This window comes from Pelodiscus sinensis, chromosome 1, assembly GCF_049634645.1.
Source record: "Pelodiscus sinensis isolate JC-2024 chromosome 1, ASM4963464v1, whole genome shotgun sequence".
Classification (NCBI taxonomy): Eukaryota; Metazoa; Chordata; order Testudines; family Trionychidae; genus Pelodiscus; species Pelodiscus sinensis.
Genome location: NC_134711.1, coordinates 294969609 through 294982389, shown reverse-complemented (window position 1 = coordinate 294982389; position 12781 = coordinate 294969609). Strand labels below are relative to the sequence as shown.

Below are 12781 nucleotides of genomic sequence, written 5' to 3'. Positions count from 1 at the left end.
TTCGAACTAACGGAGCGCTAGTGTAGCGCCTATGAAAGTTAGTTCGAACTAACGTCCATTAGTTCGAACTAACTTTGTAGTGTAGACATACCCTAAGAGACAATGGATGCCCGTGGCATGTGTACATGAACCAAGGATCTATAGGTGAGGGAAGGGCCAGGAAGGTTGCCAAAGGGACCGATAGCATGATCGTGGGTCAGCTTGTTGGCACTGAGGACCTTTGTATTGCAATGACAGGAGAAGGAGAGAAGCCAGATCAATGATATTCTCCTGGTCACTGTCAGATTCATCACTGGGTAAGGCTGGCACTGACCAAGGTATTGATGACTCAGCCTGGGGCCGAGGATGATTGCAGACACCAGGGTATGCGCGGTACGAGGATCCCGTTACCAAGTAATGGGGACTGCGGTTCGTCACTGACGGTCCCTCAGTACTGTGGAGAGTGGCTGTGGTACACTGTTGGTACCAATGGTTGTGAAGGTGCAGAGCACTCCCTAGAGGGGAGTTTTGTCGCATTTGCGAACAAGGTTAAACCAGTGCCACTCCTTTAGAGACAATATGGCATTTATCTTTCTCCCCTGGCTTCTCTAGGTGGTGTGGCCAAGCTCTCAGAAAACCAGTTGCTTCTGGGTACAGCACTTCAGAGCTGCCAGTACTGAGGTGGCTAATTACACGGGGGACACCCTTTGATAGGCTGTCTTTGGGGGCTTGGAGCCCTTTTCCCGCAAGCTTTTATGGGAGGTAACTGCTGTTTTTCCCCCACATCTGAAGCTGAAGTTTCCAGGGAGGATTCAGTCAACATTGGAGTCTCCTGATAGCTAAAGTGCCTCCTCCATAAGGAGGACTTGTAACGTAAGCTCCCAGTTCTTGTGAGACCTCTGCTTTAGCAGAGGGAGCACTTCTGAGGGATATGAGACCGGACATCATGAGAGAGTTGTCCATTACAGGAACCAAGTCCTTGCAGGAGAGGCACTTGTTGAAGCTGGGAAAGCCCGGCATTCCCGGAGCTGGGGGTTTGCCCACGCAACACTAGATGGCCTTGGAGGTAGACTACATGTGCGGTCTGAATGGACCCCTGGTATCTAAAATCTCTGATTAGAGGTGAAGGGATGCAGATACACTTACAGTGGAACACCCCTAGGGACACTACTCAAACAAGAATAGTTGCAGAATGGCTATCAGCTGTTGCATTCTCTAACCTTTTGCATGGGGGCTTCCAACCCTTCCAGCTTTCACTAGGTCTCCCACACGGAGCATGGGGATGAGGATCTGACCTTCTGTACAGCAGTGACACTAATTATTTATAAAACACATGCATGAATTACAGCAGTATGACAAAAGGAGATGGAAATACTAAGGCCTCTAAACACAGTGCTTTATAATGGATAAGTAACTCACACCAAATTGAAGTAGATAAAGTCCTGGTTTTGACTTAGCTCTTGCTGCATTATACATGCCTCCTTCCTCTCATCCCTTATTTCATCTGCATACTACAACCTGGATAATGGGCTTTGCTTTCATTAATACTTCTCTAAGTTTTGTGACCCCATAAATGCAAGAAAAATCTTGGTACCCAGGTCACGGAATTCTTAAATCCCTCCCTTGCTATTAAATGACAAACCTGGGCTGCCTCCTTAACCTCAGAGCTGGTAACACCTACTGTTACAGAGAAGCCTCATCCTCTGATCAGGGATCATCAGTAAAGCTGGATCCTTAGGTTCCATAGGTGACATCTCACCTCACCTGGACAGGCTCAGGGAGGAAGGGTATTTCCTGTGGACAATCCTCGATGGCCTATTGTCTTTGTGCCCATAATGAGAGTGCCCTCTATTCTCATGGGGCATCCTACAAGAAGAGTTCTTGAGTTTAGATGCTGAAAGCTCCACTCCAAAGCAGGAGCTTGGAGGAGGACCGATGGTCAGCTGAAGCTGATGTCAGGCAGTCTCTGTAGACTGAATAAGAGAGAGGCCACATTCTTCCTCAGGTGCTTAAATGAAGCTCACAGGCTTCTCGAGTTCTGGGTGGGAAGGAGTGACAGATCCTGCACTTGGCAGAGATTTGTCCCTTACCCAGACTGAACATCAGTGATGCCTGTACTCTCTCATGGAAAAAGGAGCAAGAGTCAGCGATGGAATTCTTGAATCCTGGGAGCACAGACACAGAGCTGGGGAGGCAATTCCCCAGCCAGGGGAAAAGAAATACTCCATGCTAACTATAAAATTGAATTACTAAGCTTTAAATATTTTCTTTCTTTGCAGGTTGTACAACTGAGCAATAGAAGACATGATTCTGACTCAGACCATGTGGTAGTAAGAAGGAACTAGAGAAGTGTTGACCTGCACTGCCTCTTTTGCACCCTCAATCAAGAGCATGAAGAGAACTATGTGCATATGGGCAGGCCAATGGAAATTGATTTGAAGAATTTCCAGACTCAAGTGCACATTGCGAATCTATACCCACATGTGGAATACGCACAGGGACCAGCACACAAAGAACAGCAGGCCCTCCTACTCTGAAGTCGCTATAATAATTGACTATGAATTTTTCCCTGCGGAACAATACAAATACTTGTGTATTTTCAGTTTCTCCATTAGCAGATTTACCTCCATTGGGCAATGATAGCACTAACTGATTGTCAGGTGTTGAATCCATTGATCGTCCATTTTGGTTTCCTGGTGTTTCTCTTGCATTGTAAGGTGGGGGTGGTGTTTCAACTAAAAAACAGAAAGACACTGAGATCAGCAAGTTGGTAAAGTCTACCCAGATGTGCCTGGTCATTCTTCAACTCTACTTCAGTATAGTTTAACTGGAGAAGGATCCACACCAGAACCTGAGTCTGAACTTCTGTCCTCCTCAAACTCCAGCTCAAGACTGTTTCAGATTCAAATCCCCGGAGAGGAAACTGTCCCTATGGTTTAGGCTCTGGATTAGGTCCAAAGGCAAAAGGGTCCTAATTTCCAGATATGGTTTGGATGTGGCCCAAGATTATAGAAGTTTCAACTTTGATTTTGGCACTAGTCAGTTTGCACCTAATCTCCTAGGAAAGAGACTGACATCCATCCTAAGGGTGGAGTTCCATAAATAGGCTCCTTGAACCCAGCCCACTTCACATGCAATCCTGGTGTGGATGGTGAGCAAAGACACACTAGCTGACCTCAACTGCCTGGACAGGAGGAGAGACAGCCACACACAGGCCTATATTAATATACAGGCAGCAAGCCCTGAACATGAATCAGATGCACTATAAGCACAGTGCGGAAGGCAGGCATTACTACCTGCCTTGCCCCTGTGCCGTGAAGCAAAGAGAGCCGTAGCATTCTGCAACCATGGCAGCCTCTGGATCAGATTCAAGCAAAGATTAATCAGGACTGAATTACAAGTCTAGCGTGGAGATGAGGAATGTGGGTGTAACCATTGTGAGTTCTGCATTAGAATGAACCGGGCTCTTTCCAGGGCTAGAGATAGCCACTATGAAGTGCTGTTGTACTATGTATGAATTTCCATGCTGGAAAGCAATACAGAAGCACCCCAATTCTCCTGACCTGCCCCCAAGTGGTGACTTTGCCCTGGGCATAACAGAGGTGCATGAAGCATTCACAAATGCTTGAAAAGGAGGTGGTGCCTGAAACATCATGTAAGTTTTATTCGGAGTGAGTTTCAGCCAACTGTCCCTCCCCATCCAAAAAAATCCATCTGTAAAACAGCCAAGAGATAGTTACAGCAGGACAACAGGAAGGAAGGCACAGAGGTAAAAGACCATAGTGTTATTGGAGATCCCAGTCTCCCATCAGGCTCACACACATTCAACAACTGAAGGAACAAAAGAGCATAGTAGGGAAACTGGACAACAGTATGTACCCCAAGCTTTTGGAAACTCTCTTTTACAAGGCAATTCAGTGACAAAAAAGAGTCATGGCAGTACCCATACCTATCACAGACCACAGCTAGCCCACCAGCATCTGATGATCGGACTAACATAAGCAGCAGAGAGCAACCACCCTTGTCCCTTACTGGCAGATCTTCTACCATGTTAATCAGAACTGTCTGGGTCATGAAATGGTCTGGATCTAGATGTGCAAAGATATTTTTAAACAAAAATGATCTAATGCCCACTGTCCTTTGCAGAATAAATATTTTAGAACAGAAGCTGCAGTTCCACACATGTAAGTGCAGATAGAGTTTGGCCCATCAAACATTTGACCACTTCTATTAGCACATTCCCTCTAGCCTTAGCCAGCCAAGAAGCTATGGCACTGGCAGCTGACTACCAATGCCAGCCTGCTTCTCGGAAAGGGAGAGGCTGATGCTTATGCAGGACAGATGAAGTATTCATCTTCTCATACTCTAGGGAGGGCTAACTCTCTTTTAATCTCACCAATCTTCTTGTCAAAGGACCATACACACTAATGAAAAGTAAACAAATGAATCTGCAGAACAGCCCTCCTAATTCCTGAATTGTTTTATTTATAGAACAGCAGCCTAGGAACAGCAAGACATATCCTCCATTCTAATATACACCAAGAAGGAACAGAGTGTGTTAGAAAGCTGAAATGAAGACCTTGTTTTCCCGTGAGGAAAAAAAAACAAACAGATATAGATTTTGATCCTGCAAACACTGAAGCACGGGAGTAAAATTTACTCATGGGAGTAGTAATGCAATGGGACTATAAGCAGGTAAACACCTGTGGAACTTTATGTGTCTGTTGGACTAATAAGAGTATCTAAGCTGAAATTCCCCCGTGTAGAGAGACAGCAAAAGATATCTGTGTTGGCATGTCTTGGCATGATAAATGGACATGGGTGAGAGTTGATTTATTGGGAGACAGGGTTAGAAAGGTAAATAGATCAGCAGGCTGGAAACAGCAAGTCTACACTGGCCAAGATAAGGGGGAAAACACCCAGGCAACCATTTACTATGTACAAGTTAAGTTGGAAACATGAAGATGGGGTAAAGAATAAGTTGTCCATGGACAAAGCATGCTGTACAGGGACTGGTTCCTATAAAGTGAACAAGCCAATCCCAAAACAGGTATCGTGAAGTATGGTAAATACAATGTAATCTGTACATGTCTATAAAGGAAAGTTTTCAGTGTAACTTTGGATGTGTTGTACACTCTCTACCAACCCCTCCACTTGAGTCTGATTGACTCAGCATAGCTTTGCTGTATGCCAAAAACAAAAAAGGAACCTAAGTGACATGACTGGAGTCGAACTGAGTTATTGGAGAACCCCAATAATATGCACAACTTAAAACTCTTATTTCCACTTACATTCTTAAAATAAGTGGTGCAAGGGCATTGGGTGTCCAGCCACACAGGATGAATTCACCTGGAGCAGATAACTACAGACTAACTTGTAACATGACCACAAGACTGGCAAAACAGAAAGTGCTGCAGTAGCCAGACTGATGTCATTATTATGCATATTTCAGCAGTGCCCAGGACCAGAGCAACAGATAGAAAGTAGGATCCAGGCATCAGAGCAGAGGAAGCACCTCTGGGACACACCTGAGGCTGTTGATTATCCACTTGCTGGCTCTGGTGGTTTCTTCTGTGCTGTTGCTGCTGCCTGGATCCTCTCCCATGTCTGTTGGACAGCAGCAGTGCTGAGGAAATATCTGGAGCCAGCAAGTGGACAGTTAACACACTGCTAGCAACAAGGAACCAGCCACAAGTAGAGGGGGGCTACTGGAAGGCCACAAGGGGAGCAAGGATAATGGTGGGTCCTCAAAAGAAACAAATTGCAGTTGGTGGTAGCCTTAGTAAAAAGTTTGGGAACCAATGTGTTAAGCACTGTACAAACACATCACTAAGCTGTTTTGAGTAGCTTACAATCTAATTTGTGGAAAGACACGAGAAGTAATGACAACGAAAAGGAAGGAAGGGGGAAGGGAACCTGAGGGTTATTAAAAAAGGGTCATGCGGTTACCCATATAGCTATTGCATATCTTGGAGGTTTCTGACATTACCACAGTCTTTTTAATATTAAATAAAGTCAGCTCTCCCCGACAATCACAATCAAATAATTTTGTCTCCAATTCAAAATCACGTATGCTCTGATGTGCTAAAAATGCAGATTAAGCCACTTTCAGGTGGTTTTACAAGTTTCCAGGATCTACTGAATTGGGAGGACATTGTAATTTATAATTGGCCTGATCTTTCTAGAGCATGAGTATAAATCAGGAGCAGCTCCTTTGAAGTCAACAGTCATTAAGGTGTAAAATCATAATGAGTGAGAAGAGAGGCCCTAATTGTACTCCCAGAATGAGAGGATGTATCAGTGAGGTTATGGAATATAAGGTAAAATGATTAAAGATGCAAAAAAGAAATGATAGAAAAGGTAGGAAAACAAAATCTTTCTAAGTCCATAGTGTCAGAACAGATAGTATGAACATTTATAACTGGAGCAGAGCCTGAACCAAGATTTCTGTAGTAATGTTAATTTGGAGTTGTTTTGCATGGCATATGCTGAACACCACAAGTAATGATATATTCTTAGAAACTTTAAATAAATAAAAGGTTCACAATATGTGCAACACAAATGAGTGAAATTCACAAAGAAGGGAACTTTGGAACGGACTCAGCACTCTCTGAAGTCAATGGAATTCTTTCCATCATCTGCAATGGGTGCTGGATCAAATCAGTTGCATTTTTTCATCTCCTGAATTAAAACTTTCTACTCATGAATTTCAAGTGACATCAACAGAAGTCGTTATCGTTTAATTGTCCTGGTTTTCCTCCTCTCCCACAGAAAAGTCCAAAACTATTGAATTTGGGGAGTTCACAAGCTCCACTGACTTTCCTGCTGGAATTTCTAAGCTCCTTGAGAGCTTGGTTTGCCCAGAGCTCACAGATTGTATTAAAGGAGATCCTCATTCAATTTCTTTTTTATCTATTGATCCTCCTGACACAACATGTCTATTCTTTGCTTCAGCCTCCAAACACAAAAGCCAGATCTCCTCCTACACAAAAGCTGCTGCACAGCTAGGCGTTCGGAGACCACTGTTACCTCTTACCCGTGTGTTGATATGGGCTTCCTGGTCCAGAAGAACTTCCTGGGGAGTTGGGGTAACTGATGCTGCTGGGTGACTGAGAGAACATGTTACTGGGTGATGATGGAAAAGGGGTGCAGGGAGTCTGCTGGAAAGAATCAGGATAAGTGGCATTATGTGGCATCAGAGGCTCACTGTGGAGGGAAGCACTCCGGAACTTGGCAAGGAGGCTGAGGTGCGGGTTAAACTCACTGTGTCTTGGAACCAATACTGGAGGCAACACTGAAAATAAAAACAAGAGAGTGTGTGTTTTAGCCAAGCGCCCACCCTAGTATGCTGTATTTCTTTCTGCATCTGAGTGATACACCGCACTACCAAAACATCACTCCACACATATTATTCTCTGAATGCTGCTCTGAATGTGTTACATGTTTTAAATGCTCTGTACCATTGTCCTCACAGTTTTTTGTTGCTATTGAATAAGAATAGGTTACAACTCAGTCCAGCCATAACCCTTCTTTGAAGCTAGAGGAGACTACATCTGCCCAGCAGCTGAGGATTCCTCTTTCTTCAGCAGCAGCATTAGATGACTTATACAATATGACCAAGTTTTCAGATAGCAGACCCGCTTCTGCAGCTGCTACATGAACAAAACTTCTATATTCTTCAACAAGGAAAGATAGTTTGCATGCACACCTACCCTCTACCCCTAAAATAATGGAAGTGGTAAATTTATACTCATTAAAATTACAACTCCCACAATCTGTTTTCCGGGATGCTAAAGAAGTCAGAGATATATTCAATACTCTTGATAAACAGGATTTGTCAAACTCGGAACCCACTTTAAATAGATAAATAGGCACTTTTCATATGTATATTTTAGGGTTAGGGGTCAGTATAATTACCGGAATTATATAAATGAGAAAACTGAGGCAGAGAGAGATTAGAGGCCAAATTTTAAAGGATATTTAGGTATCTGAAGATGCAGAGAGGTGTTGACTAGGATTTTCCTATAGCATTCCTTTCAGGTCAATTAATATATTTGTTCTGGTATTTCAACCCCGGTTCAGAGAATCAGGCGAGTGAAGGTGCTCAGGATGGAATTCATGTAAAAACAGCAGAAAGACAGACTTGGATAGATATGGTTGCCAACTTCATAGCAGAATCATGACTACAGCTTAAGAGCCTGAAATAACCCTTTATGCACCCTAGTCTAAGGACTAATCCTATTAGCAAGGGTGAAAATTAACTTCTATTGCTATGTTGCTCCTAAGGTCATGACCCCAGCGATGGAAAGGGAAAGAGCTGTGTATGTGATGTATTTAATCATTGCAAATTGTCAATTAATTTTCCATTTAAGACATTATATGGATGTAAGTCTGTCACTTTTATTTGACTTCCTTGTTTCATTTCATTCTCTTGCCTTTTCTGTGAAAAATGGGTATGTGGTATTGCCTGTCTGTAACATCTGTTGTTTTCAAAATCTTCTCTCTCTCTCTCGTCATACTGTACCCTCTTTTTCTCCCCCTTCCCTCTGAAGTTGTTTCTTCTGTCTTCTCCCCATCTCTCGTTCAACATCATATTGCTCTTGTATAACCTCCTAGCCCATCAGCCTTTTTCTGTCTCCTGACTCCCCAGCCCCCAACACTCTCACCCGCCCACTGGTACACAACACTGTATTCACTGTCCCAAGGCAATGCCCAAGAGAAAAGCCATCACCTCAACTACTGGGAAACAGGAAAGGCACTCGGATTCCTATTGGTGCTGTCCATAAGTCTATTCTAGGATTCCATCTGTCTAATATGCCGCTTACCTGAATGCATTTGATAAACTGGAACCCTTCCACCACATACCAAACCCTTCTGGCTGCTGGGAAGAAGGAAGAATATTTTTTCCTGTTTCTCTGTCCTGGTTGCTAGGAGTACCCGTGGGTGGTGCCCTCCCCCCCCCCCCCCCACCAATCTCCTGATTATAATAGGCTGGAAGGGGTGTGTGTGTCTCTTAGATGCTGCGGTTTAATATTTGTCTTTCTCCAGTAAACAGTTTCAGGGCTTGATGCTGCTGCTCTTTAGGATTTCCTCAAGCAGCAGCATGAAACTGCCCTGACTTTTCCAGGCAGCCCAAGGGTTCAGAACTGCCACAGGGGATGGCTATGCTCAGTTTTCATTCTCCTGTAGGTTGTGAAAACTCTGAGCAGGAGCAGTCTAAGCTTAGGAAGCTAGCACTGCATCATTTGTGTTCTCTTTATATTTGGAAGAGACTAGTAGCACTTTAAAGACTAACAAAACATGTAGATGGTATCATGAGCTTTGATAGGCACAGTCCACTTCTTCAGATGACTGGAGTATTAATGATACCATCACAGGTTTTGTTAGTCTTTAAGGTGCTACTAGACAATTTGTTGTTTTTTACGTTTTTCCAGTTACAGACTAACTTGGCACCCTTCTGAAGTTTTTATATTTGGAAGATTTGCTTTGTTCCATGAGCTCGATAAACCCGGCTTGCTATGACTAGCACCTACACACTTTTCCTCCCATGCACTGCTTCTGCCACATCATTCCATATTTCTGCTGCCTGCACCTTACTGTAGCTAATGGAGTAGAAGGGAAGGTGGAGGATTATTGACTGTGGTCAGTGCATCTCCAGAGGTTCCTTATTCTCCTCCTTTGCCTGCAGAGGCTGTTCTCTGATACCTAAGAGGTGTCCATGCTGGAGACAGGGTGACCAGAGGTATGACACAGAAATAATGCAGGACGCCCCTCACCCTGGTATGCAGGAGTGATTTACTTAAATCATCTCTACTCTCCGCTGTCCCTTTCCCCCACTTTTTGTCCTGTATCTGTTGCTGGCCCTGGGGGCGGGGAGGTGTATCATTCTTCCTGCTCATACATGAGTGTGACAGTGTGCCCCTGGCACAGCTGGAGACTTATGGGGTGATCCTCTGAGTCCAGGCACAGCTGCTCCTGGACTACTGGCCATTGCCTTCCACCCTCATATAGTGCAGTGCAGCTTGCGGAAAACCTGCCTTGGCACCCGATAAGGATGTGGTACTCATACACCTAGTTAACGTGTCTGGGGCAGCAGTTACTAACGAGCACAACAATTTTTCACACGTTTATCCCCATCTTAAAGTTGTTTAATGAAGGGTACAACAGCACACCTTCAGGTTAGGCAGAGTTTTATGCTTTTGGCAGTGCAGTCCTAGATGAGATTCCCCCTTCCTTGTATGTCTCCTGTGTCCTTGATCATTGGCAACTCTATAGTAACAACAGCACGTGAAGAGGAAAAAATGGTGAAGAGGCAGATTTCAGTTTTAAGCTTAACAAGGATTCAGATATATTCCCTAGTGTCCTTTTCACTCCTACACCACTGCCACTTTTCCATGCTAACAACCATACAAATATTGTGGAGTAGATTTTTAGGCAGCCCACTGGCTGGAAAGTTACCACACCTTCCTTTTCTACACAGCTGTTCTGGACAATGAGACTCATTTATAGAAAGTCAAAAGTTCACTTATGCTTCTGCTGTCTGCAGCAGCATTGCATATTGGAAGCTCCATTATCTGTCATCCAGTAGACAGAATGATTTCATTTAAAAGCAACAGAGCAGGCAGTTTTTACATTATTTTAAAATTGCAATTTCGGTTGGCAATAATCTGTTTCTAACTCCGACTTCTGTCCTGGAGAATGGGAAAATCACTCTAGCCATCCAATCCACCTTTTTTGAATTAGAAGAATTATTCCCTATCTCTAACTCTCAGTACTGGGAATAAGGGGGTGGAGGGAGGGTTTTAAAAAACAGGGAGTGACTATGGTGCTTTCTAATAGCATTTATTGTGCACTGGGTCAAGTCACTGTTTGGAATCTAGGGATATTAAATATCGGTTAACTGAACAGTCGAGTAACCTCATGAATTCTTACTGGTTAGTCGACTATTCTATAATTCTCAGGTGGGGGGGGACAGCAGCCAGTGCTTTCCAGCCTCACTCCAGAGGAGCCCCCTTCCAGCCTTGCACGGCTGTCTCTGTATGGTTTAAAAACTAGCTCCCCTCATGAACTGACTGCCTGTCACCCTGTGCTGCTGATACAGAGGCAGCAGTGAGGGGTAGCAGAGCCCCTGATGGGGGGGTGGGTGGGTGGGAGAGGCAGTGTGAGTTCCTCCACCCGACACAAGCTGGAACTGAGCCCAGGCTGCCCACCTGCCTGGCTCCTAATACCCTTTAAATACAAAACTACAGCGGAGATAGGTCCCAGACCTGGCGCAAACCAGGACCGAGCCAGGCTGCCTGCCCACCCTCCCATGCAGCTCCTAGTACACTTTAAATGCAGAGCCGCAACAGGGGTAGGTGCCAGACCTGTCACAAGCCAGGACTGAGCTGGGCTGCTGGCCAGCCTGCTAAAAAATTTACTGGGGGGAGGGGAGATGCATATAGTCTATAGCATTACCTATAAGCTTTTGCGTATCAGTTAATCGCCTACACTGTTGCATCCCTATTGGAATCCATCACCAGTTGTGGGCTTGGGGCAGTTTCAGTGGCAGAAACCACACACAACCTATGTTCTGTCATTTGGCACATGTCAAAAAGCAGACAAGGTGGCCTGAGGAGAGAGAAAGGGGTCAGTGGACCTGGAGTTCCAGGCTGGAGCTTTGGGTTGATCTCCCTGGTGGATAACTACTGCCTCTTCTTTCCTCTCACCCCACACCAGGGTGAGTTCTGCCCCTCTCTGAAACAGGAGAAACTCACTGAATAGATTAGAACCCACTGGTTTTGAATTTAAAGTATGGATTTTAGTATAGAACTGGTCACTCAGGAGAAGGAACAACAGAATGGGAACAATGGAATTTATGGGAAGAGTGAATAAATAATAAAGGACATCTGTGGAGATCAACAGAGTGAAGCAGTTCTGTGCCATCACGGGGATTATTATTGAACAATCCAAGATGCAGTTTCTTTAGCTCCTGAAGCTAAGATGCAAAGAACCTCACATAACGCAACAGGAACCACCTATAGATATGGAGACTATTGTATTTTTCTATAGCTAGCCAGAATTGTTATTTAAATGGACTGCAACCTACACAATTGGGAGCTGTCAAGGAGAAGAGTTCCTCATGCTAGGACCAGATATTGAGAGAGCTTGACCCTTAACCCTTTGGGCTTAAGCGCAAAGACAACAAACTTCAAAGTCCCTGCAGCAGCATCCAGAACTGTCACAACATAACAGCTGTTAACAGACATGGAACAGACCATAAAAGCTGCACTGCTTGTGGTTAATATACCGATTGCAGTTATTCCTGATTTACACCAGCATAAGAGGACAATAAAGTCAACAAATTTCAAAGGCCAAGTTACACAGAATGGATATTATCTTCAAAAAATCTCAAAAAAGATGTGAATAGGTTATTTAACTAAACCACAAAATCAACTACTTCCACCCAAATTAACAGACCACTATCAATTAACTCCTAAAAATATTTTTGTATCTAAAATCTTACAAGTGGAGATCCATTTCAGAGTGAGAGCTCGGAGGAGCCATTGTTGCATTTATGGGTATGTCTACACTAGCCCCCTATATGGATCTAGGGAGCTAGTGTAGACATACCCTATGTTAACAAACATTGTTTTCTCTCTTCAGTTATACAAAACAGTAATAAAAGCAAAATCCCATGGTTCATATTATCTGACCTTAATTAATTTCACTTCAAGGTTTATGACTGACAGAGGATCATCAATGGCAATACCTGGTTTACAGTTACTAACTACAAACCCAATGCACCAGTAAATTGCCACAA

The 12781-nt window shown here is 44.0% G+C and overlaps 1 protein-coding gene across 2 annotated transcripts in view; it reads right to left on the bottom strand.

The window, feature by feature from the left end:
- SMAD9 (SMAD family member 9) overlaps window positions 1–12781 on the bottom strand; it is a 56671-nt gene that overhangs the window by 22329 nt on the left and 21561 nt on the right. The window contains exons 3-4 of one of the 2 annotated variants that reach the window (XM_075919157.1): window positions 7016–7273; window positions 2604–2714 (exon numbers count right to left, since the gene is read on the bottom strand). In XM_075919157.1, the coding sequence (XP_075775272.1) occupies window positions 2604–2714; window positions 7016–7273 (369 nt within the window). The remainder of the gene's footprint in view (window positions 1–2603; window positions 2715–7015; window positions 7274–12781) is intronic. The other variant, XM_075919158.1, reaches the window with a different exon arrangement.